Source organism: Trichoderma virens (assembly GCF_000170995.1).
Source record: "Trichoderma virens Gv29-8 chromosome Unknown TRIVIscaffold_6, whole genome shotgun sequence".
NCBI classification, from domain to species: Eukaryota; Fungi; Ascomycota; class Sordariomycetes; order Hypocreales; family Hypocreaceae; genus Trichoderma; species Trichoderma virens.
Genome location: NW_014013743.1, coordinates 3339746 through 3365186, shown reverse-complemented (window position 1 = coordinate 3365186; position 25441 = coordinate 3339746). Strand labels below are relative to the sequence as shown.

At 46.1% G+C, this 25441-nt stretch overlaps 10 protein-coding genes across 10 annotated transcripts; 4 read left to right on the top strand and 6 right to left on the bottom strand.

Moving 5' to 3' along the window:
* Nucleotides 1-1648: 1648 nt before the first annotated feature.
* Nucleotides 1649-3710, bottom strand: TRIVIDRAFT_133360 (uncharacterized protein; the record flags this gene model as incomplete). The annotated part of the gene is made up of 4 exons (XM_014101874.1): nt 1649-2261; nt 2375-3451; nt 3521-3588; nt 3657-3710. Coding segments are annotated over 4 exons (1812 nt in total), but the record flags the coding sequence as incomplete, so codon positions are not given.
* A 707-nt stretch (nt 3711-4417) lies between these two features.
* Nucleotides 4418-4898, top strand: TRIVIDRAFT_150984 (uncharacterized protein; the record flags this gene model as incomplete). Its single annotated transcript, XM_014101873.1, has 2 exons — nt 4418-4647; nt 4700-4898. Coding segments are annotated over 2 exons (429 nt in total), but the record flags the coding sequence as incomplete, so codon positions are not given.
* Nucleotides 4899-5195: 297 nt separating this feature from the next.
* TRIVIDRAFT_28960 (uncharacterized protein) lies at nt 5196-6313 on the bottom strand (the record flags this gene model as incomplete). Its single annotated transcript, XM_014101872.1, has 2 exons — nt 5196-5996; nt 6050-6313. 2 exons carry the CDS (start codon nt 6311-6313, stop codon nt 5196-5198), a joined length of 1065 nt encoding a protein of 354 aa, XP_013957347.1.
* Nucleotides 6314-6848: 535 nt separating this feature from the next.
* On the bottom strand, nt 6849-7655 carry TRIVIDRAFT_29679 (uncharacterized protein; the record flags this gene model as incomplete). The annotated part of the gene is made up of 1 exon (XM_014101871.1): nt 6849-7655. One exon carries the CDS (start codon nt 7653-7655, stop codon nt 6849-6851), a length of 807 nt encoding a protein of 268 aa, XP_013957346.1.
* A 263-nt stretch (nt 7656-7918) lies between these two features.
* On the top strand, nt 7919-9890 carry TRIVIDRAFT_29098 (uncharacterized protein; the record flags this gene model as incomplete). Its single annotated transcript, XM_014101870.1, has 3 exons — nt 7919-8348; nt 8415-8626; nt 8676-9890. 3 exons carry the CDS (start codon nt 7919-7921, stop codon nt 9888-9890), a joined length of 1857 nt encoding a protein of 618 aa, XP_013957345.1.
* Nucleotides 9891-12167: 2277 nt separating this feature from the next.
* TRIVIDRAFT_29618 (uncharacterized protein) lies at nt 12168-13820 on the bottom strand (the record flags this gene model as incomplete). The annotated part of the gene is made up of 1 exon (XM_014101869.1): nt 12168-13820. One exon carries the CDS (start codon nt 13818-13820, stop codon nt 12168-12170), a length of 1653 nt encoding a protein of 550 aa, XP_013957344.1.
* A 633-nt stretch (nt 13821-14453) lies between these two features.
* TRIVIDRAFT_150995 (uncharacterized protein) lies at nt 14454-15801 on the bottom strand (the record flags this gene model as incomplete). Its single annotated transcript, XM_014101868.1, has 3 exons — nt 14454-15251; nt 15334-15642; nt 15709-15801. The coding sequence occupies 3 exons, from the start codon at nt 15799-15801 to the stop codon at nt 14454-14456; spliced, it is 1200 nt and encodes a 399-aa protein (XP_013957343.1).
* A 470-nt stretch (nt 15802-16271) lies between these two features.
* TRIVIDRAFT_60050 (uncharacterized protein) lies at nt 16272-16763 on the top strand (the record flags this gene model as incomplete). The annotated part of the gene is made up of 1 exon (XM_014101867.1): nt 16272-16763. The coding sequence occupies one exon, from the start codon at nt 16272-16274 to the stop codon at nt 16761-16763; it is 492 nt and encodes a 163-aa protein (XP_013957342.1).
* A 3914-nt stretch (nt 16764-20677) lies between these two features.
* On the top strand, nt 20678-21659 carry TRIVIDRAFT_201395 (uncharacterized protein; the record flags this gene model as incomplete). The annotated part of the gene is made up of 4 exons (XM_014101866.1): nt 20678-20768; nt 20828-20858; nt 20917-21309; nt 21383-21659. The coding sequence occupies 4 exons, from the start codon at nt 20678-20680 to the stop codon at nt 21657-21659; spliced, it is 792 nt and encodes a 263-aa protein (XP_013957341.1).
* Nucleotides 21660-22697: 1038 nt separating this feature from the next.
* Nucleotides 22698-24288, bottom strand: TRIVIDRAFT_124337 (uncharacterized protein; the record flags this gene model as incomplete). The annotated part of the gene is made up of 2 exons (XM_014101865.1): nt 22698-24178; nt 24243-24288. Coding segments are annotated over 2 exons (1527 nt in total), but the record flags the coding sequence as incomplete, so codon positions are not given.
* Between the last annotated feature and the right edge of the window lie 1153 nt (nt 24289-25441).

Here is a 25441-nt window from a genome sequence, read left to right as displayed (position 1 = left end):
TTCGAATATCAATTATTTAGTTGCCTTCGTTATTCACAATTGGTTGGTTCAGTATACAAGTAGTAATTTCAAATTGCAGACAAGTGGTAGCTCAGACCGTGACCACGATTCCATGAGCAAGGTTTTTAAATACACTCGAATATGCATATGTCCAAGCATGTCTCATAGAGTGTTTATTATTCTTAATCACAGCAATTTTATTACCGCAGTTTAAATACCGCAGTTATACGGTCAGACAATCAGCCCGTCTCCGGAGGTCCATTTACCCTTTTGAGGTGTCTCGCCACTCGCTAAGACAGATTGGCAAGTCCAATTTCAAGACCGGAGACGGTTATTTGAATGCTGTGCTGTATTACCCAACTAATCCACCGGGTTTATATTTATAGTTGGCCTCTTTTGGTTCTCTCAAAGCCCTACTAGTAGCTCTGTTCGAAGGTGCCCTCTAAACTTTGATCAGGGGTGCCACCTATCAAAAAGGAGCCTAAGTTTTAAGGTGATCCTCAACTAGAACCCCGATGTTTGAATGTCCGACAAACCAAGTCAGACAAGCTAGGTTGAATGTCCGACAAGCCAGGTTTGAATGTCCGACAAGCCAGGTTTGAATGTCCGACAAGCCAGGTTTGAATGTCCGACAAGCTAGGCTGCATGCCTTACAAAACGTCCCTTCAGAATTTATAATACGCCGCTAATTAACCCAGGTGGGTAGTCCTAATGATGTCGTTGTTGACATTAATGGATATATCCTCTTTACCGATCAGGGAATGACGAGTCTGCAAGACCCGACCCGTCGCGTTTATCCCCTCTATCAAGATGGACGTATGGAAATTTTGTTGCGCAATTGCCATTTAGCAAACCTTCTAGTTCTCAATAAGGACGAGACAACTCTGTTGTGGCAATCACTCACGACAACAGCATATGGCACGTTCCTCTTTATCCAGACTCTTCAGTGCAGAGGACTGGGCGCTTGTCCAACTACTACTGGCTTGGAGGACCCGATGGAATAACCACGGATGATGAAGGCAATTTGTTTGTTGCACATTCAACTTTGTGTGTTGTTTATATACATAAAAGTACTGGCGAACTGTTTGCATAGATCGCGAGAAGCGAAAGGAAGGGTACGACGAATCTGACCTGGGGCAGACCGACAAACAATGCCTTTTGCAGTACCGAGAGTGAGTCGGGTATAGTTTTGAGTATTGATTAGCATTATTCAGGTTGGTTAGGAAGATCTCATTCGGACTTGTAACGATGCATAAGGAAATGAACTTCATTTGTTAGGCGTATAATGTCAAAGCTGACCACCAATAATCTGGTCCATTCCAAAATCTTGTCCAAAGTCAAAGATGGGTTGGAAGTCCGTGAAGACGCCGTGCATGATAGCATTGACAGCAGCGGGGTCAGTAAAGTCAATTTGATCGGTGAGAGTATCAGAACCGAACAGGGAATTATAAAAGCCGGGCTCGAAGGATTGGCCGTCAGCGTTCAGGTCAAGTGATTGCGACTGATTGAAGCTGATTTGCTGGCGCTCTCCATCGTTCCACAGTGTGGAATTTTCGTTTTGTTGCATTGATAGAGTCGTAGGTTGAGCTTTTCTCAAACTACTGTTATCATTAGAGGATCCAACGACATTCGCGCCAATCCCACTTCGAGTTCCGGTTTCCAAATTGCGTGCTCTAGATTCTATGATCCAGCGGATTGTAGTGCCTGAGAGCTCGTCTAAAATGTCCCTTGTGCGCTTTGCCTCTGACCAGTGTTCGCCTGTCGCACTAAGCACATTCGAACCTGCTTTCAAATCTGCCATTAAGATTTCTAGCTTGATCTGCGCAGATACCTCGGGTACGGTCCAGATGCAATGAAGCATGGTGATTGTGCTCAGGAAAACAGAATGAACGGTCGCCCAACTATAAACCAAGAGATCCCTCTTATAAAGCTGGTTATATAGTCGTATACTTGCAACGGCGCTCTCGTAGCAAGACTTGAGTGAATTGACTGATGGATTCGGAATTGCTGGGCTGGGACGTAAAAGAAGCATCATGATGCCGTGATACTTGATCTCGCAGAGATGGGTCATATATACCCGCTCGCCGGTAAATTGGGGTATTTGGGTTTGCCATTCTTGAAGTCTCGCTATGATTCCTCTTTGCCACTGGAGCACATCGGGAATGCTTGGGTAGGCATACGGGGGCACCTCATGAGAAATGCTGTGGAGAACATATTTGATTTCGGAATTTAGCTGTGCAAGCTTGAAGAGATGGATCGCGCTGCTCATCTGTGTTGGTTGTTCGTTTTCAAGCCGAGGATGAATACCCATTACCGTCAGTTTGCTGTCTTCTACATCTGTAGGCAGCTTTGAACGTCAGAAATTATACATCACAGTCTGAAGATATGACTTACTCGCAACTCGCAGGCTTCATCTCTTAATCCAATCGGCCGGCCCATCATTGTCGCAACGGACCTATCAAGGCTATAGATGACCCAAAAGACTCGCGTTCTCAGTTCTTGGTCAAGCACTGACATTGTCTTCCCAGATCTCACATCTCGTTGCAGCCCCAGATCTAGCAACGCTGCTATACACTGATAATTGAGATACCACACATTGAGGCCCATAGAAGGACTATGTAGTGCGTATACAAGCAGCAAAAGGAGACTTTGTAGACCTTTGAGAGAATTTTGGATACACAACTTATCGAAATATTTCATTGCACTTGCACAGAAACCTTCGCCAGAGAGGGGGATCTTCAGGCGTCGGGAGAGGACTGTTGCTCCAATGCCCAAGACGAGATAAACTTGGAATGCGGCCATTGGATTGGGCTCTGGTTCAACATAGACGTGCTCAATAAGTCTCATGTGGGACGGCTGATGAAGGAAAGGATACTGGGGATGGATCGTTTCAAAATATGCTTCCGATATCTTAACAGCATAGTCCATGTCTGGTGGCAATGGTGTAGGAGGGATTGATAACCCTCCTTTTGGGAGTAGACCAGCGATACGATTTTTTGCGTTTTGCTGAAGCTCTTTCGGTGGTGGATCTCGTTGGCCTCGTTGCGCACATGCGAGGACTAACTTTGCAAAAAAGTAGCCGCTTGAAGGGCCGATATACTTGGGATCTGTCCCGGCACATGAGGAGACAAGGCCAATCTCATGTGCAAGCCCGGTGTCCTGCTCGTGCTGAATCGTTGGGATGTCATGTTTCGATTGCACATTCTGACTTGACGCAGACGGATCAGAAGGTGCAGGACCGCTGCCACTCCCTGGTGTTGGATTCAGATTAACAAGTGACAGGCCGACTTGGGAACTTTCGCGTTCAGTCGCTGAATTGTCCTGACCAGATTCATCCATAACCGGCCGCCATTGCTCCAAATCAATATCTGGGCAATTGGCCCGAACGATAGACCTAAGCCATTGGACCTGACGTTCCAGACTCAAAATGTATCTGAATAGGCATGTCAAACTTGATCTGATAGCGCAGATACTTACGAATACGAGAACTTACGCCCGTGGTGACTCAATGCCATCAAACTTTCCTCCATCGATACATTCAACACCTGTCTTTGAGCAAGACCCACATGAAGGGACAGCTCCGTCGCACTAATTACACCCAAGTCAGCTTGAATCACCGGGCTGATAGCAGGATCAGAAGGAAGAAACGACTGTACCCGTATTTTTCGACGCTGACACCGCAAACAGGCCACTCGAATGCGGAGAGTCCTTCGGGTTCTGCGCTGTGGAGTGTTATGGGCGGGATTGGCAGGATTCGCCGCCGTAAGCGCGGGAGATGGGCCAGGCGATATAACCATCATTCAACGGAATTTGCGCTTGCTCGCTATATCGAAAGTCTGACATGAGAAGACGGAACAAGAGAAAGAATGAAGACGGAGAACCGAAGTAAGACCAAGGAGATCGGAGGGTTCCTGTATGTTGAAGATTGGATTGTTTCTCCACTTCCCAACGTCTTGCGGGAGCTCCGATTGGCTTGAGGGCCGAAAGACGGAATGGCCGACGGCTTTCCGTCCGCTGACTAAGCGAGCCGTGGGCGCCTCCGTCACTTTTAGGGCTTATAGCGTATGGATATGCTATAGTGACAGGGCATTATAGTGGGCTGGTCGCTAAATCTACAGGGTACTCTGCAGACGGAGTCGTCCGCCTTCGTAGGTCAACGTAGGTAATAGGTACATACATAATTAGTCGACTGGTTCGAAAACATTGCACGATGTAATGACCTAAAGCTACGGTACAAAGCCTCTTTCTATTCTGGTAACCTGCAGTGATAACTTCTTATCGGAACACCTTCCCTCCTCGCGTCACATCCCTTCCAAACTTCGCCATTTCAGAATGACTGTTATTCACATTGGTTTGTATACACCTGCAGTTTAATAACTCTTAAACTTGGCTTTGTGTTGATGATCATGTATCTGCAGTTCTCTTTAAGTTCCGTCCAGATGTCTCCTCGGCGCACAAGTCCAAATTCGTCTCCGAATTAAAAACCCTCAAGACCTTACCCTGCGTCCTAGACGGTCGCTTGATAGTCGGGGGACCCTCAATTACGGATCCCATCGAAAGGAGTAAAGGATTTGAGTTTGCGCTTCTAAGTTACCATCGCAATCGTGAAGCCCTGGCAGAGTATCAGGCCAGCAAGGAACATCATAGGTATATCTGATTACTGGAGGGTGATGGCGGAGGCAGTGCTAACAAACTGTAGGGTGACGAGTACATATATGTTCCCGTATAAGGAAGATTTGTTTCGGTTCGATTTTGAAGTTGATAGTGAGGATGAATATATGTGTCAAGGGATTGGGAATGCACTGCTGAAAGGACTGGTGGCGCCGCCGTCAGAGCAAGAGGAGAGAAATCAGAACGGAGAGAGAGAGAATAGAGTTCAAGTCGAGAAAAGAGTATAAACATTACTAGCCTAGACAATTTGATGATTGATGCATCATACTCAGCCGTAATGTTCCCTCTCGGTGCCTGGGCATTCATAGTTTGGAAGAAGGATCGGAATGCTGCTATGTAGGCTACTGGTAAATCTAGCACATTGTCAAACTTAACAGGCTCTAGATCCCGATGTCACCAGGCTCGCGGTCACTAAATTCCAGCACGAAAACCCAAACCAGTTGCAGTTAAAGGCCGCAATGTCCTGAAAGTTACATCTGATTTTCGTATCAATTATATAAGCGACATCATGTCTTCTCGTGTCCTCAAATCAGTGCAACGCCAACGCGCTCGGCTTCAGCATTCAGCGCTACAATCTCGGCGTCCACAAGTGGTATTCCATCCCGCAGCCTCTCTTCATGTCTCAACTGCTCAATCTCACCTGGAAAGTAAATCCGATCGACACCATGCATCTTCTCTGAGCCAACTACGCGTTGGTACAAGTAATCCATTCGTTCTTTGAAGTCATCCAAGCTCATGAACAGGTCTGGTTTGATCGCGATGAGAAAGTGCCCGACATCTGCTGGTTTTGAGGGGTCGTAGGGATTTGTCACATGTCCGGCGAAGGCAGACCCAGACAAGACGCCCGAGAAAACATCCATCATTACTGCGAGAGCCGACCCCTTGGGGCCTCCCATTGGTAACATTACGCCCTCCAGTGCCTTTTCAGGGTCGTCTGTTGGCTTCCCTTCGCTGTCCAGAGCCCAATCCAGTGGGATCTTTTCGTCTCGTCGTTTGGCCTTGTAGATTTTGCCCCGCGCCGCAATTGATGGAGCCATATCCAAGATGAACGGCGGCTTTTTGCCTCCTGGGGCTCCACAAGCAATTGGTGAGACTCCCATAAGCTTGGACTTCCCTCCCCACACCGGAAGAGCAGGCGACGAGTTGGTAAAGACCAAACTCATCATTCCTGCGTCGAGGGCTTGTTGTACAACCCATGCAGACATGCCAAAATGATTTGAGTGCTTGACGGATACCATGCCGATACCGAATTCTTTTGCCATCTCAATCGCGCATGCCATGCCCTGGTGGGCGGCCAGGAACCCAAATCCATTTCGTCCGTCGACCTTGCAACACTGTCAGCTCTCCAGCATTCAAGGCGAGGGGTTCGGCTACTCACTTGAGCAACAACAGGTGTTATCGTAGTCAATGAGGGTGTCGCCTTTGGGTCAAGAACGCCTTGGCGGACTCGAGCCATGTATGATGGGATTCGATTTATGCCATGAGTATCCACGCCACGTAAATCAGCTAGCACAAGACACTTTGCAATGATTATCGCGTTTTCTTTCGATACGCCATTTCCTGTCAGGATACCCTCCACTAGCGATTGGGCTTTCGATGCAGTGACTTTAATGTACTTGGGTTCGTTCTGAGAAACATCCATGCTGATGAATTGATTGTTGGCTCGAGGTTGTAGGCGATGCAGTAAGTGACTCACTGAGCACGGGGTTGATGTGGAACAATAGAAACAGAAAGTTAGCGGCTATCACAACTTGAGATCTGAAACTGCTTTCAAATACTGTTTAAATAGACAATTTTCCTGCCGGAAGGTTGTGTGCGGTTGTTGGATTCATTGATTTTGGGAAGAGGGACTTTTGTGGAGTTCAAGTCGGTCATAACGGTGTCGCCGATCGGGATTGGGTAGCTCCCTCAAATAGCGGAAGGACCTTCCGTCCCAGAGACGGAGCAGCCCGTGTACTTGGGAAACATGGAACAACCACTTGCCTACAGGCAACTTTGGTGATGGTTTAATTCTACCTATCTAGGAAAGCGATGATTAAAGGAGCAGAGAGAAAGGAATATGGATGTTAGGCTGTCGGGACGCCTATACGGCTAGAAGTTCTGCATCTTCCGAGAAGTTATTCTGCGGCATGTTGGCATTATTTCTACAAACGAGTGGGAGATACATTATGAACTAATCACGTTCTCCCTGTGGAAGACGTGATTCCCCCATCTACAACAATCTCCTGTCCCACAATGTATTTTGCCTCATCCGACACCAGAAACAGAGCTGCGTTCGCAACATCCCAAGCGTCTCCCATCTTCCCAGTCGGAACCTGTGCATTCCTCATCTTCATGTATTCCTCATGCTCGCCGTCCTTCGAAAACCTCCCGACTAGGTTCTTGGTGTAAGGGGTATCCATTAGCCCAGGCACGACTGTGTTCAACCTCACTCCTTTGGGCGCATAAATGACTGCAGTTGCCTTCATAAACTGAATCACTGCAGCTTTTGTCGCTGAGTACCCTACTTGAGGTTTTCCAATATATCGCAGCCCAGCAATGCTTGCAATGCTGACTACCGCCCCTGCCCCTTGCTTCTCCATGATCGGTAAGACATGATGGCAAGTTAGGAAGACACTTTTCAGATTTATATCAACCTGGGAGTCCCATACTTCCTCAGACATGGTCGCTGGACATCCTGGTTCAGAACGACCAACGTTGTTGACGAGGATGTCGATTCGGCCATGCTTTGCCATACAAGCATCGACTAGTCTCTTAACGGACTCCGATGAGGCGACGTCCGTCTCTACTATGTCGCAAACTCCACCTTCTTCTTCAATTGCTTTCTTTGTCGAGATGGTTGACGATAGAGTGCGGTTGCCACCAAATATTCTGGCTCCTTGTCGAGCGAAAAGAACCGCTGTAGCAGCGCCAATTCCCCAGCCGCCAGGCTGACTTTGACCAAGGCCTGTGATGAGAACGATTTTGCCTTCAAGACTCAACATATTTGCCCGCTCCACTGATTTGAGAGGTATAATTGTGAACAAGAAGAAGGGCAATATTATGTAATGGCAAAGAATACGAATGAGCCTCTTCAACTCACTTTTCGCTTTTTTGACTCTATTTATCTACTCACTTTTGGCGGAGTTCCCGCCCGGATCGCGGAACCTCCGCTTTGCTTTTTCTAAACTTCTGGGGTTGATCTTAAATACCCCACATATCTATTCATCTTCGCATTCGCCGCAAATGTTATCTCATCCTTTTCAATATGGCTCAATTTTCGAACAAAGCAGAAAAATTATCGCTCGGTGACGATTATGATCTATCGAAACCTATTGATTCTGCCTCGGGTCTCCGTCAGGGGCTGACATCTTACGGCGACGCCCATTTTTCACTTTTCCTACGCAAGGTCTTCATCAAGGCACTCGGATATAGTGAAGATGCCCTTTCTAGGCCCATTATTGGCATTATCAACACCTACTCTGCTCTCAATCCGTGTCATGCAAACGTCCCACAACTCATTGAGGCAGTCAAACGAGGTGTCCAGCTCAATGGCGGTCTTGCTGTAGACTTTCCCACTATTTCTGTACACGAGTCATTCTCTTCTCCCACCAGCATGTTTCTCAGAAATCTCATGAGTATGGATACTGAGGAAATGATTAAAGCGCAGCCATTAGATGCCTGTATTATGATTGGAGGTATGTTTGGTCGGGTCTTATAGCGGTTTCAACCACTTTTTTTTAATTGCATTCTGACATATTCAGGCTGTGACAAGACAGTCCCTGCTCAGTTAATGGGTGGGATATCAGCAAACAAGCCAGTTTTACCTTTGGTGACCGGACCTATGATGCCGGGGAGTTACAAAGGCAAGCGTCTTGGGGCGTGCACTGATTGCCGGAACAATTGGGCTGCTTACAGAGCTGGCACCATTGATATGGAAGATATTAGCATGCTCAACGAAGAATTAGCACCAACTGTAAGTATTGGACTGAGGCAAGCCACATGAATTCACTGACAATTTACAGGCTGGAACTTGTGGTGTAATGGGAACAGCAAGCACGATGGCCTGTATCACAGCGGCGCTGGGCTTCATGCCACTTCGCGGTGCTTCAGCACCAGCAGTGTCATCAACTCGCCTCAGGATCGCGGAAGAGACGGGAGCAAACGCAGTAGCAGCTGCAGTCTCCAGGCGCACTCCGCAAGAAATGCTCTCGAAGGAGTCCTTTCTCAACGCTATTACTGTCCTCCAAGCTATTGGAGGTTCGACAAACGCTGTGGTGCATCTCATGGCAATCGTGAACAGGCACCCCAAGCTCCACGGCGAAATTACTTTAGAGACCTTTGACGAAATAGGAAGGAAGGTTCCTCTACTGATCGATTTAAAGCCTAGTGGAGATAACTATATGACCGATTTTCATAATGCGGGTGGCATGCTCGGCCTACTGCATACCTTACGGCCCTTGCTTCATCTTTCAGCAATGACAATTACTGGCAAAACTTTAGGAGAAGTGCTTGATGCCTCACCCTTCAGTACTTTCCCATTCTCTTCTGAGATTATCCGTCCACTGTCAAACCCTCTCTACCCCTGCTCATCATTAGTTATCCTCCGTGGAAATCTCGCGCTAAAAGGAGCAGTCATGAAGGCATCCGCATCGAAAGACCGGCGCCTTCTCCAACATTCCGGTCCTGCCGTTGTTTTCAAGAATTCTGCTGATCTAGCAAAACGCATTGATGATCCAAACCTCTTGGTTACTAAAGATTCCGTCCTAGTTCTCCAAGGGATTGGACCAATTGGTAACCCGGGTATGCCGGAAGCAGGACTTATCCCAATACCGAGGAAACTGGCGGCAGCGGGTGTATCAGATATGTTGCGTCTTTCTGATGGGAGGATGTCAGGGACGGCAGGAGGGACTATTGTGCTTCATATCTCACCCGAGTCAGTGATTCCCACGTCGGTTTTGGGGGTGGTGAGGGACGGGGATATTATTACATGCGACATTGGCAAACGACTTCTAAAACTCGAGGTTGATGAGGAAGAGATCGCACAAAGAATTGCCGAAAGGCAGATACTTGTTGAATTGGAAAAAAAGACGAGCGGAGAGACAGGAGTATGGAAAGAACGGGAGTTTAGACGCGGATATCGGGGATTATATGAGCGCTGTGTAAATCAGGCCGAGAAAGGAGCCGACTTTGACTTCTTGACCGCTGCTGGTCCAGCACGTACAGATTACATGGAGTAACACAAATTTCCCCGCGCTCAAAATCACAACAGTTCAAATAAAGAGCTTCAACTTTTGTCTCGGGCCATATGTTGACTGGATTCTTTCTGCAGTATTACTTATCGCTGTCTCAGTGTCTCAGCCAACAAGCAACCAAGCACATACTATTATATTATAGCACATACTTCATTAGGTAAACAGCAATGCGTTCTTTCAGATCACCTCCCTCGGTTTCTTCCGCAGAGCCGCTCACCGTGTAGTCCGCAGCACCATTGGTCGGAAACTTTACGACCATACATGTAGTCTGCAGGTACTGGGGCAGGGCCTTCCGGCGGTGCGATACAAGTATGGAGTATAGCTGCCCAGCTACAAGTATGTACCCTGTTCAATAAACAGCAGGGTAGAGAATTAGCCGCTATAGGCAGCGACGCAATCACAATGCCAGGTAGCACGCAGGTAGCCGAAGTTACAACTACTAATACCAATGATATATATATACCACAGAGTAGCCGCAGCATATTAGTGACGATTTACATTGTCTGCGTCTATCCAATAGGGTCAACCAGCGCAAAGGGGGTGCATTTGGGGCTATAGCAGGCCCAAGGATTAATCTTAAGCTCTTATGCAGCTAGGCGGCTCAGCATTGGCACTTGCTTTAGGGCAGCGCCGCTCACGAAGCTAATGGTAGCGCTACAGGGTAGTATCTCCTCTACCATATCGGCCATTAGTCTCATTCCGGTGTAGTTCTAGACGACCCTAAACCTATTCCACTTAGTGTTGCCCAGGTTATCGGCCATCAAACCCATCGCTTTGCCCTAAGCTCGCCATTTCTCTACCCTGCATCAGCAACGTTAGGGCCCTAGACATCCGTATAATATCAGAGGTGTTGCCAGAAGTACTCTTGTCAGCCGCTGTTTCCGGTACTGTAGTTGGCATGCTCGCTACGGGGAATGTCGTCTATCAGGTCTATCGACTCACCTACCAGGCCGTATCGCAGGCTGCCGTGAGCATCAAGGTCCCTAACGTGCCAGAAACTTACATTCTTTTCTTTTGGATGATTGTTATGGCACCAATATTCGGCATTGCATATATTACGCTAAGAGCGGGATACTGTATTGTGTCCTCCAAGGCCATTCAGAGTAAATCTGCTGTAGTCAGGGTTGTAAATTAGTATTTTTTAGTATTCGTTTTAGTATTTATAAAAAATTACATAATAAAATCAACATTAAGTATAAAAATAAATAAAAAAATTCATTAAATAAATTATAATATTTTATATATAAAAATATAAATTTTATTATTATTACTCCACTAATTATTTAATAATCGTTAATAATTTACGAATACTAAAATACTAAAATACTAAAATACTAAAATACTAAAATACTAAAATACTAAAATACTAAAATACTAAAATACTAAAATTTTAGTATTTTAATATATTTCTTTATTAGATTTTTTTAAAAATATTTTTAAAAAATATTTAATTATGGCAATAAATACTTTATATAGTAATATATTTTTTATATTCTTCTTATTATTAGTGTTAATTTTATTAACAATTTTAGTGTTTTATGTAAGCAAAAATTTAGTAACTAATTTACAACCCTGGCTGTAGTGACATGGGTATGGTATTAGATGAAATTACCCCGTCACTGTACGGGCGACCACTCCGTCTGGAAAAAAGACCCGGCACATGGGTTTACTTGCATGTTGTTCTCGGCTGGTTTTGCAATGTCGCATCAGTCTTGCAGAAATGGCTCGGGATTGTTGTCTTAGGGAGTATTCTCTTTGTGACACTGGCCGACATGTTAATTCTGGTCGAAACGCTTGTCGGCTGTACTTTGCTATCTAGGATGGTGCTGGACCATTGGCGATCTCCCAGCACATTGGTCTTGTATCTACTGTTGTTAGTTAATGGCGACATTTTCGAGGGTATACAATGTCCTAGGAATCATGCATTGGGTTTGAAACCGAAGCTCAGTACTACGAGTAAAGCTCCAAACAGCGAAAGTCATGTATTTCATCAATAACCCGGGCTTGAGATTCAGGTGCAAAGCACTAGCACAATCTAGTGAGCATTAAATTAACAAAGACTATGTACATGAGTCATATTAAGTCCTCTGGCGTGCTCATGTCATCTATATATAGTTAAAGCTCAGCCATTAGATGTACTTGGAGATGTTAGCTGCATCATAGATATCTTTCCTACCCATGTACCTATGAATTCTCGTGTTCTTTCTTATTACAGATGCTATTGTTTTGGCTGCTCTATGCTCAGCCAAAGTTTCGAGGTCGTTACCCTTGTAGTGGGATAGGCAAGATCAATCGTGATTGTCCCGAAGCATGTAATATTGTGTGTTTTGTTGAGCGCATATCTAGACTCGTCATCCTGTTTTCTCCAGTGCCCAGATTCCTCGCATATATCGGCCATGAGCCACCAGCAATGACCAGTCGAATTCTGGTTCCCTTGAGGAAACGATGTGCACAATCACGTAATTCAACCGTCACGGGGGTTTCAGGGTTCCTCTCAGGATCAATTACGCGGTATTCCTCTGTAATGTTGTGAGACACGCCTTTCAAGTCGACCTCGCTCAGCCGGATCCAGAGATCAGCATGGCCAGTATCAGAAGAATGCATGAGCTGAACTGATGGTACACCCAGTACCAATAAACCATTATCGTCCTCAATTGGAGGGCTAGTAAATGCAAGTACATCAGTGCGGGTGGCATAAGCACTATCATCAACGCGACCTGAGATTGGGAACAGTAATGGTCCGCCTAGGGCCGGAGTTGGATTTGCTGGGTCAAAGGTGAAAGATGTAGAACTAGCCGTCTTTGTCGGTGGCTGATCCGATATACTCTTGTCATCATCCAGATACATGACAAGCGGTGAAGATTTCGGCGGCCAAATTGCCATAGTTTTCCACTCATCGGATCCAGAAATATAGATGTGGGCTTGCGGAAGTGTCGGAGGTTCAGAATCTAGCTGCTTGCCTCCGACGGTTCTCTCAATGAAACGAAAGACGTCTCGACCAATCTTTGCCTGGCCAGCTTCTCCATGATTCCAAGGTCCGACGATCAGCTCGACTTGACAGCCACGCTGTTGTAAGCGTTGATACTGCCGCAGAGTCTGCTGAGCAAAAGTATCGTACCATCCGCTGGTGAGCAGTAGTGGCATGTCGACGCTGACACGTTCAATAGCCTCATGATGCTTCTTGTTCAGCCAGTAAGGGTCATCTGGAGATGGCTTCATCGCAGCATCTATTGCCGATGACTCTCCTTGCGCAAGTAAAGTTGCCATACTGTCTCTCACAGGGAGAGACTCAAGTGCGGTATCGGCAGAACGTTTGATTGAAGGCAGGTGCAGCAAGGCGGGAAGAAGGCCAGGATCTTCTTGGTGAGTCAGTAGATTTGACCATGCCACACGTTCAAGGCGAAAAGCGCCAGATCCCCAGTGCCAGTCCCAGAAATCATAAGGGCCTACTGAGATTGCTGAAGCCACACAATCTCTTGGAGGGTCACGCAGCAGTGCCCACTGCGCCCAGCCACAGAAGGACGCTCCCAGAGTTCCAAAGCGACCAGGATACCACGCCTGGAGTCTCATCCAAGTAACGACGTCTGCAGCATCGTCTGCCTCATTTTCGCCCGGAGTGCAGAGGCCATCAGATCCAAAAGTGCCGCGCATACTAACGATGAGGACATAGTAGCCTCGAGCGGCAAATGCATGCCCCGAGGACAATGAGGTGAGCAGCCCACGGCCATATGGCGTGAACAAAAATAGTAGTCCAGATGGTGATATTCCCTTGGGTAACCCGACCGGCTCATACAAGTCGCCACTAAGTTCGATGCCGTCGCGCATCGGGATACGGACGGGTTCGACGCACCAGCTGCACGACTCGCGCGGGAGTTCCTGTCTCCATCCAACCAGCCAGTCGATGGCTGCAGTCATGTAGCCACGATTGGTCTTTGAGGCAGGTGCCATGACTTCAATATTGGCGAAAGCTGTGGAATGGAATTGCCGGATTTGTGTTGGACGTGATATAGAGACACTTCGACGTATGCTTCATAAAAGAAGAATGAATCTCCACTACAGCAGCACCAAGCCAATATAAACTATTGTAATTCCGACCTAAGTGGTCATATGTAGGGAACTCGCTCTGCATAGACAAGATTTGCTATTTTTTACTACTTAACATGAACACCCAGTTAAAAACCGAGCCCGCTCGGAAGCGTTTAAGACAAATTGTCCTTGCCTCAAACTGCAGCGCGTGCTGACGGGCTGACAGTACTAGGCAGAATACAGTTCACAATTTGCAGTCGAAAGCGGAGAATATCCAGGTCCGTCTTACGCTAAACTCGTGACATGAATCACTTCTACCAACTCAACGAGCTTAAATAGAAAGTCTGCCATGTGCGGGGATAAAAAAGTGAGCTGAACACCATTATGTACCCTTGGATAAACGTAATTGTTTATGTAAAATAGCGGCTTAATGTCCGCTGCTACTTTCAGTCCTGGGTTAACAATTATTGGATTTTAATTTAAGCCTTCGAGTTTTCTTCTTATTTTACATTGCGACCCGGCTCATGGGTTTTCTTCTATCCAAGCTGCGAGTGCGCCTCCCGGCAGGAATGCATGTACTGTGGTATATCCTCTGTGATATAACCGTAAATACGAGAAAATAGAAGGACATTCTACTCTTGCCCTCAGTTCAATCCACCATATACTGCGACCCGCTTTGCGATACCATAGATACATCAATAAAAGTGCAATGGGGTCCTTTCTCTGCAACAAGGATTTGAAAGGCCCATGGATAGAGCGCGTGAAGACTTCTGTTTGCCCTACGGTGACTTGGCGATTTGGGAGCCGTTGGATCTGAGACACGGCGTGGGCGGCTTTAAAATACGGGTTATTTTCCGTCGTTGATGAGTCTTCAAGACTACACACTTGAGCCAAGGGTATTAACATATCACATATGCCTTTCTCTGGTAGGGGGGAGTTCATTTGCGCGAAAGTCGTCGCCATAACACGGAAAAGGCTGTCCGGGCGTAGCGGGTCAGCTATGCGCCACAGAGACATTTTGCTCGTGTTCATGCGCAACCATTCCAGGTCCGTGGGCTCAGAAGGTTTTAGAGGCCACGATTTTTCAGGTGTAATCGCATCAGGGGTCGAAAAACTCAACACGGCCAACGCAGCTGCTGTTCCCCAGATTGGATCCTTATCCTTGGTTTCAATTAGCTTATTTAACCTTCTGTTGAAAAGTGCTGTGCTTTGAGACCAGTGATAACACTCTTCTACCGAAGGACGGCAGCCTGACGAGCGGCTCAAGTGGCGGTCATATGCAAAGGCCACCGCAAGGGAGGCGTGCATCAAGAAAGGATTCTGCAGTAATTTCATGTTATTATTAACTCCAGCTTCATATATGTTGAGTATGGGCAAGACCCGGTTGATTAATAAGACTTACAGCGAAGGCTAAGGCCAAGAGGCGGCGATTAACTTGCACCATTCTGGGGTCATCTGGAGTTATGAGACTTCTTCCTAGATACCGAGTTACAAACTCCTGGCATTTTGAGTTCAACTGATAGAAGTTTGATCCATCAGTTGTCCACACAGAGCTGCTGGGAGGTGGTTGAAGCACCCCTTGTCTAACGACCTGGAATGCATACATGGCAGGATCACGGGTGACGGGCTGCAGGTCAAGAACATCCAGTCTGAAGTTGCATATTACCCCAAATGAAGCACATCGCTTGCACCGTGGTTTGCTTTCGTCACACTACAAGTCCAGAATGGGGTCAGCTACGTATCATTCTATTAACAGCTGAGATGTACTCGTACCCACCTTGACTTTTCTGAGCTTGCAATTTCGGCAGCCAAATCTCGACCTCGTCATGGGTCTGCTCCCCCGAACCGTTTCTGGGCAAGTAGGCGCCATACTTGGTTCGTTACTGATGCTGCGGAGGAGTAATGCTTGTTTCAACTGTGAGAGTTGTTCACAGTTCGAAAAGATCTGATGAGCTTCCATCTCCCCCTTTTAAGTAGATATACAAGTCTCTGATTGGCGGACAGCTATATATTGCCACACACTGCAATTGTACGCTAACCCTCTTTCGCTTACTAGCAGAAGTCTGGATTTTCGTACTAGCTGTTATTCGGGTGCGGAAGGCTCTGATTGGCCGACAGTTCTCCTACAACTTGTTTCGCATACTAGAAAGAAGGCGGTAGTCATAGCAGCATCGTAATCTCGCAGCCGCTTAGAGACATTGAATGGGTATTTAAGGCTGATTTAATCCTCCTAAGGAATTTGAATAACCTTCAACCTTCTATCATTACCCTTCAACCTCAAACCAAGTAGTCAAACACAACGGGGATCTCTTAGTAACCCCCAATCCTAAAACCTACATCATGGCATCCCCCTTCTCACTCCCTGCGGCCCTCAACCCACCCATAACTGGCAGAGAGGGCGTGGCGGACGCTATATATCGCTGTGCTTTGGCTTGGGACACAAACGACACGGCCCTATTCGACTCCAGTTTTATGCCTGACGGCGTATTCGAGGTTAACGACCACACCATGAATGGCCTACCTGAGATCCATGCCACAGGGCTCGCTCTCATCTTCAAGCTCGACACGACGCACCTGGTCACCAATGTGCGTGTCCACATGGGAGAGGATAACGAAGCCAGTCTGACCGCTACCGTGCTGATGCAACACTTTGTCAAGGGCAAGGGCATGGAGCCCAGTCAAAAGAGCCTGATGTCGGGTAGTCTGTACTACGCCGAGCTAGCCAATGACACAGATGGGCTGTGGAAGTTCAAACATCTAAAGATCAAATCTATCTGGGTGGAGGGCGATTATGGCGTGATTGGGGACAATTTTAGCGAGGTTGGGTGGTAAATAGAGTGAGGATCAATTTCAGATACTTCCTGCGTATACCCTATAGATATACTACATAGGCAGTGACTATATATAACTATACTAAAGTAATACTTCTGAAATGATATACTTATAAACAGCTAGTTCTATTAATAGCTGTTAAGACTAACGGGAGAACTTTACAACCTATGCCAACTGCATTAGCCAGCATGCCTCAACGGAACAACCAGCGACGGTACTGTTCCATTGGGGGCTATTGTTTCTTTCTCTTTCTGCAAACTGTACCGAGACTCATTCACAGTTACCATAAAAAGTTTCCTACTCAGTTTCTGTTCTCTCACTGCGGTGTTTTTTACATTGCAGCCTTATTGCTTCCCCTGACGAGTTAATTATAAAAGCATCACATATCTAACCTGGCGTCGTTGCAACTGATCTCAACGGAGTTTCTGATTTCCCGAGCCAGGAAGATGGGAATTATTCTTCCGTCCAGAATATCGTCAAAGCGCAAATGAACTAGGCATTTCGCCTCGTCAACAGGCGGTGACATCGAGTATCAGCATGGAAAGAATGTTGCCGACGCAGTTGCGACAACATGCGAAACGCTAGACCAAACCGGTTTCTTGGTATCTATGTACCCTAAGCCATGCGACTCAACACAGCCAAGGGCGATTTACACTATTATATCATCTTGATGCCAAGGCCAGAGTTTTCCCCCTTTACGTCAAAGACAAATACCCTGAACTTGCAGCAAAGATGCCGTGCATTCAGTCGGGTTTCTTTTTTACGAGTTTCAACTTATTTCCTGATTCTTATTTCCAGAAGGTCGGTAGATGAAGAGCATTATGTCAAGATATCCCACTGACGAGTGCCAAGCTTCCTGATGGGCGCTTTGAGATGAGATTTAGCACCCATCCAGACGTACCGGTGCCGCATTTGTTTCCAGTCAGCGACATGGGTAACTTCACTTTTGCCGTCTACCAAATGCCACCGAGAGGAGAATATATGGCTGAAGGTACCACTTGCAGTTGGACGGATTGGATGAAGATTTGGGGCGAAGTCACGGGTGAATCTGCGCCCTATCGTCAGATTACTCATGATTAAATAATCGCGACAATTCCTGATCGGGAGTGTGGCATTGAAGTCGCAGACATGTTTTCTTACTCAAGCGACCCTGGATACGGTGGCGGGGCACCCCTTTTGACTGCTGGCGATATTCGCAAGGCGAGTTATCCACTGTCGCATGGGAGATTCTGAGCTAATTAAAAATGTAGAGTGGTATTGCATGCCCAATGACAAGTTGGAAACAGTGGGCAACAAGTCATGACTGGTCACCTGCACTGAACAAAAGTTCTCGATCGGAGGCATGGCCGATATAAAATATTTGGGACTGATAGGGTAGCTGGCTATGCGCCTCGGCGTAAAGCTAGAAGGAAAGATTGTATCTTCCAATTGATGGCGTCAAGGTGAAGCAAAACCCTGTCTCCATTTCCAATTACGCTTTGGATGAAAATACTACTAAAGTATCTGTTATGAAAGAAAAAATATCCGACCTGTTCGTAACAGACTGCAATTGCGATTATTCATATCATCTTTTGCCCTGCTGGCGCTACAGTATAACAGAGCACAGCACCAAGTATTAGTTGGTCGGCCTGTAGTTTGTCCGAGATCCTAGCAGAGGGGCAATTTAAAAGAAGCGGATTAGATGATTTTTGGTAATATGCTCCGTATAGAAATCAGAATACGACGCTAGCCTGGCCTAGCCTGGCGTTGAATATGCGGCCGCAAGAGCAATTTAAACAATAAGACGTATAGACTGTAAACAAATGAAGCATAATCAAGCTGGTGTTCTAAGCTTCTTTTAGCTTTACGAGGCGCACAGGGCTGTGTAAATAGGGAAGGGGTTGCTAATTTGTATCCGCTTTTCTTTCCGGAGTTCCCTGAGCCTAGCAGCATTTCTATGCATAATAATAACCCTTGTGCATGCAACTAGAGCTGCAAAACTTATTATTGCCGAGGAGTTTTGAATGAAATATTATAGTTTAGCCGCTATATTTGCGAGACTTGAACCTTTAGGGGGTTTTGTGGGTGACGATGAAAGAAGAGATCTGCCACTCTCACCCAATAGTAGGATAATGCTGGTGACGATATTGCAAATCTACTGCCAAGGAAGCTTGGCATAGGATCGATCTACGAGAAACTATGCAATACAACCGACCATTGCATATAAGCTTTTTAGGTACTAAAGGCTAGTAGAAAAAATACGAGATTGTCATAATCTAGGCCTAATCCAGCTAGGTAGCTGTAAATTTCGGTATTTCACGGGGCTCTCCTACTGTAGAAGCTTGATCGGAGAGCGCGGCTAAAAACTAATAGAACTGCACCTTAAAATACTCGTATGCTAACTAAAAGAGGGCGGAGAGTTACAGCAATGCACCAACTTATTCAGGGCGGTTTTTACAGTAGATATTTTAGTAAGCTCCCTGTCAACGCCATCATAAATACGGAGTACTCCGCATATACATTTACGTTAGTATATTAGGTACGATATTATATTCGAAACATGTCAAGTACATATGCAGGATGAACGGAGCTGGACGGAGTATACTGCAGACAACCTATTATACAACATATACATGGAGTATATGGGCTGCTCGGACTACTGAAATATATGCTTACGCCATCGCTTTATAAGATTGCAGATACATTTTTATAGATTGACCGGTCAAATTCCCCCGTTGTTCATTACGCTGAGCTTGTGGCTTAGCTAACACAATGGAAGAAACGAAAATTTTTAACGCTTTTGGCCTCTTTAATAAAAGAACAGAAGAAGCGGTCAAGCATAAATACATGATCCAAGGAAAAATGGGTTACGAATTGCATCCCCGCTGCTATCGTTACTGCTAGTCGGCTTCGCACCCGACTTCGGGAGCAGTACCGATAATTTATCCACCTTCGCGTCAGCGCTATAAATCTAAAGTAAGGGTATCAAAGTTCTGCAGCCCATAGCCCTGATCACACTTTTATAGACCCTTCCTCATATGGCGCGGTTTATATCCAGAGGACTACGCAGGGGTGCTCTGAAGCGTACCTAATAGCCACGACCCAGTGAATTACACGTTTTTATTTTACTTGGTACTTGTAATTATATTACTTGAAGAAAATAACCTTTTATTTACTTTAGTATGATGTCTTGTATAAATTGTCCTTTCTGAGAAATCTCTTGTTCAATAGCCTGTCTGGTAGCTGGATAATATATTAGTTTTCAGCATTCTACGATACCAGGAGAATATAAAACTAAATCTTCCATTCGCGTTTTACTTGCTATATTTTACATGTGATAATTTGTATATTCTAGTTTCAGAGCGCCAATAGTCTTTCTTGTGTGGCTTAGACATCTTACTAAGCGCTTATCACGATGCGCAATTTCCAATAGTTTGGGACTACGCTTATATGCAAAAAGAAATGACAAATTATATAGCCCCAATTGGTCAAGCATTCGGAAATCCATTGGTCCTAGAATGCTATGGTACATCAACACAGCATGAAAAGCCCATCTACCTACATCTCGGTCCGTCTAAGATTTTAGTTCCGGAATAGGCCCACCCACGGTGAAGGTACTTCTGTTTGTAGTTCGGTCAAGTCCGCTTACAAGTCGCAATGTGCATTCATCGGTGCGTTGCTGCAAGGCCTAGGCCTTACAGCTGTATCCTCGGATGCTAATCGCCTGAGGCTATGGCATCCTAGTGTAGAGACTTCACAATATCTTAGGGACCTTTTGGCATGTCAAATACTACACCATTACGGAAAAATATAAATATGTCTCAAAGATCCCATTTATATTACAGAAATCTACTCAAAAGATCATTAGTTTACTATTAATCCAAACCGGCTCGCTCTGGTAAAAATCTCAGTCCGTACTTGATTAATCCAGCAAAATGTCTGCCAAATTACTTTCACTTTCTCTTCTCGCCTTTGCAAAGCTGGGGTTGGCAGCCCATGAGTACAGCGATAATGATTGGGCAAACAGTAAGTTCACCCAAAGAAATCCACTAAGAAGCGAAGTCTAGCTAATCTAATCCGTGAAGATCATGACTATGTCATCAAGGACCTTGCACCGTATGCTCTGGGAATGATCGACTTTAAACTATAAAGAGACTTGCTAACTATACCCTAGTATTTGGTTCTTTTCAGACGGCGCTTGCTATCCTCAAGCCGCTGAAATCAACGGCCAGCAGACAAATGGAAATGGCGCCAGCGGCTGTGGTGTTCCTGCCGGAAGTCATCTGGATTCTGGCTGCCAGTCTCCTGGCCAATGGAGGGGCGCAGGTACCCAAGGCACCTCATTCCCGACGTACTGGACTACTACCGACTGCAATGACGGCACAAGACGCGTTTGCTACGATATTTATTTCCGTCATGATTCGGGACACGAGTCGGACTGGGAATACGCATGTGTAGTCCTGTCCAGGGACAGAAACGGCTTATGGTTCCGTAACGGTATCATCTTAGAGGAGGATCCTAACCAGGCATATATCTCTTGGGGTGACCTGGAGACCTGGGACAACGGGTAAGTTTACATCCTCACAATTTTGCTCCAGTCTTAATATGGACTCGATGCTGAATCCAATTATTTTAACTAGGCAATCATTCACGGACGGGAGCAAAAGGAATGGTAACCATGCTATGATCTACTCGGCCAAGTTTCATCATACTATGTTTGCTCACCAGTACACCGGGCTGGGCAAGAACAACTGCGCTACAACTGTATCCGAGATGTTCCGCAACAATGACTTCTATTGGCCCGCCGCCAATAACCTTCAGCCAGGCACAAATATTCCTCGCAACTGGAACTGGGGCAAGGCTGCGTCTAACCCCCAGGCCTTAGCTAGCTCAGTCTGCGGCTACCATCCATTCTAAGACTGCAGCTGCTATACTAGCAGTAGTGTTGTAAAACTGCAATGCTTAGCCTGCAGCCATTTTATATTCTCCAAGACTACAACTATTATATTATTATTGTGATTATAGAATTCCAATATATTTCTTTATTTATTTTTTTATTTTGAACTCTGTAAAATTGTTAAGGATATTGTAATCCGGATGACTCAACATGGGCGGGAAACTCATAATCTGCCCCCTGCTAGACTACAGGGCCACCCATGCGGAATCAATATAAAATAATAGCAGCTGGGTGTGAATGGTTTGCCTCTGAACGGTCGGAATGCTAAAGCTTTGGGCCAATATGCTGGTGACTCATCTGAACCAGAATTGACTTTGTAATAAAACCAAACATCAATACTCGCGTTGTGGCGTTTAGACCACCGCGGTTGAACGGCAAAAGGAAAGGTTCCCCCTTGTTGCAATAGTTAGCTCTTACGAACTATTTATCAAGATGTCATACGCTAGGATATGCCAAAAGTGGATCAGCAAGATTTACTCTTAACTACCTACTTATTCAGGTAAGCAGCTGGATGCAGAATAGTATAATAAGTTTCTCCTTTAGGAATAGCTAACGTATTTAAGAAAATAGGACCTAGTTTATAACACTACTACTTAATTTCCTCTGAAGTTAATTTATTATTATGCTGGCTCCAAAGTGATGTCCTGGAAGTCAAAGTGTGACTCAGGTGACAAGCTACTAGCTAATGGGAACAGTGGTATATTTTGATTTAAGAAATACTCTGATAAAGCGTCAATAGAATTATCGGTAGGGCGAGGATATTGTACGTCTCCTAAGTTACTGTTATACTGAGTATAATCCATTGGTAGATTTCCGATTTGCGTTGGCGATAGCCCGGATATTGGTAGTAAGGACTCTTCTTGGAAAGTGTTAAAATTAAAGGAGCGAGGTGTGGTTGGTTTAAACACACTTTCGTTAGAAGGTACGCTCCAGCTAAGTTGTTGTGGGTTCTCGGTGTGATCCACAGAACTCTCGCTGTAGCACCGCGGTTTGGATGAAGCCCGAAGATCTCCGAAGATACTTCGGACTACTTTGTCATTTTCCGAAAGCAAATTGTTATCCCTTCTCATTGTATAGATGGCGACTGCTTCTTTTAGCTGTTCGCAGATTCCAGCAAATCTGGAAGCTTGTGGATTTAGTTTTCCAAGATGGACCAGTATTTTGATTGCTCGATTTAGCAACGGATTCACGGGCCAGGTATGACGACCAGAATTGTCTAGATAAGCAAGGCCTAGACATAATGCTGATATAAACACGATATTGACAACAATAGGTTGCCGGCTTGGGGAGTTTAGCTCGAAGACATACTCGTAAGCAATGTCGATGCCTTTTATAGCAGAGTTGACGCAAGCGTCAGCGTAGGTAGCGAGGCTGATCATGATAGCAGAACTCTCGCTTTTTGAGAATTCCTTACCCGAGGCATGGTGGACCCGGAAGGTCAGAAAAGGCTTCGTAAGCAGAACAATAGAATAATAATATGCCAACGTGACGATGCATGAGCCTTGTTTTGGAGACAGACAAAAGCTTCTCGGAGATGCACCGTGATTTTGCTCTGCGTCTGGTTCATCAATCCCATCAACCATCAGCATTCGCGGCAACTCTTCGGTCCATTGTCTATGCTGCTGGGAGATACTTCTGGCCAACTCAAGGCTTATAGCCTTTTCTGCATAAACTTCGACCAGTATTCGCTCAAAAACATTGCAGATCCTAAACATCGCTGAGAAGACTTGTCCCGCCACGTCGGGGCGTTCGTAGTCACGCGAGGATTTGAGTGGCACCCAGGCAATGTTTGATACAGCCTCTGTCGTCGCAGGCGGTCTCCCTAGAGAAGCCGCCAGGAATAGATCACATACTCGCAATGACTTCCAAGCACGCTCTCTAGCTAGGCCTTCCTCGCCGCCGAAGGCCTTATTCGTCTCATGGAGATGAATTCCAAGTGTATAGGCCGCCCTGGCAGCGATGCCGAGATTTATAAAGGCGGCGTTATACTGGCATGCCGCTATCATGTGATAAGTGATTAATATAACTGCCTGGACGGTCGCCAGGCTGGGGTCGTCTATGAGGTTGAACATGGTAAGTTGGCGCCCGAAGGCAAAGCATTGCTCAGAAAGTAGATCGTCTAAGTCGCCGTGAGCTCTGCCTTGGAACCCTATGGCGAGGGCCAGGTGGATGATGGCAGACTTGGCCTTTGTCATTTGTGAGGGTTGTTCGGCCCAGTCCTGCAACTGGGCTAGCAGCCAAGGTGGGTCGAAGAAGTCCAATATCCCGCTTACAGCAAGGAAAAACTCTTTTGCAATACTCTGGGGGGTGGCTAGATCTATTGATGGCTCTCGGACCATCTCAAAGCGTATTTTCGGGGTGGTCTCTAACATAGGATTCCGAGCAGGCTCATTGGTAAAGGGGCATGGCCCTACAGCAGCCCGTAACGTGCTTCTCACCGACCCTAGAAAGGATAGAGACGCTGAATCCCCTACGTAGACTGCAATCTACGTCAGCAACAATGAATCTCTTGCTTTAGCTTGCGTTCGGTTCCGACAACATACTGAATTTACCTCTGCTATCCGTGAGCATTTGCGAATCTTTGGATACAGAACACAGGTTTGAAACCGGGATATCGATTTGCTTTGGTGATGGAGCTGGTGATGTGGGATCAAGAGGGCCCGGCTCGCGTCGAGCTTCTCTGTTAGGAAGTCCCCTTGACAGCTGGTTCTCTTGTGAGGCTGGTCGAAGGTGTCTTGAGTAACGGCAGGCATCCTCGACTCCACGAGCCCTGCAGTGATCACAAGGCAATACGCCATTACACTTCGACTTGCGTTTCTTGCAATTCTCGCACGCTTGGGCTACCCGCCTCCGGAAGCGAGGGTCAACCTTCGGGCGAGGCATTGAGAGGGACACTGCGACTTTGAGGACGGGTTGATGAATGAGGAAGAATGCCTCGAACCAATATGCCAACATCACAGATGTGGAGCGCAGCCACAGTAAATGAAGCGTTCCCCAGAGTTAAACTTTTTCGTTTGTAAGGCGAGCTGTTGAGGAGGTAGGAACGAAATACAGTTAGGGCACCCTGGTCTAATCTGACTTAAGTCTAGGGTTGGCAAATCATGATTGCGGGGAAATAATCTTGGTGGATCAAGACCATGTGATCTGTTTGAGACAACGAAGTACCCTGGCATACCGTCATCTATGTACGTGGTACTCCGTAATCTGCAAGGGAGTAGCTCGAAAGACTTTATAGCACTTTAATCTCCGGGTTTGCCGAGATTTGTGCATTTGTTTCCATCCCGACAATCCTTGGAGGACAGTTAAGTAGGTTGCTTGTACAGGAGTAGCAGGCACGGACACTCGGCACACATTAAGCCCCCTAGCCCGCGCTCAACAATACTAACTACCCTAGTTCTATGGACTTCCTCTATTAGTGGGTAGTATAATGGAATAACGAAAAAAAAAAAAAAAAGTGACATTTCTTTACAAGCGTAAACTCAAGTAACTAGATACAAGTTCCAATACAGAGACTGTAGGCATCTGTCGGTCCTAGTTTCTATCCCACACATTTCTTGATCTTTTGCTAGAACCACTACTAGTATAGCAGCTAACTGTATAGAGTACAGAGTACTGCGGGGGCGGGGCGAGGAGGAATGGTGGTTTTCAGGTCGAATTCAGAGTGTATTCCATGCCAAGATGAGACAACTTGATACCAGCCGTAAGCGGTCACAGAATTCAGCGGCATTACGAAGTTAAGTTC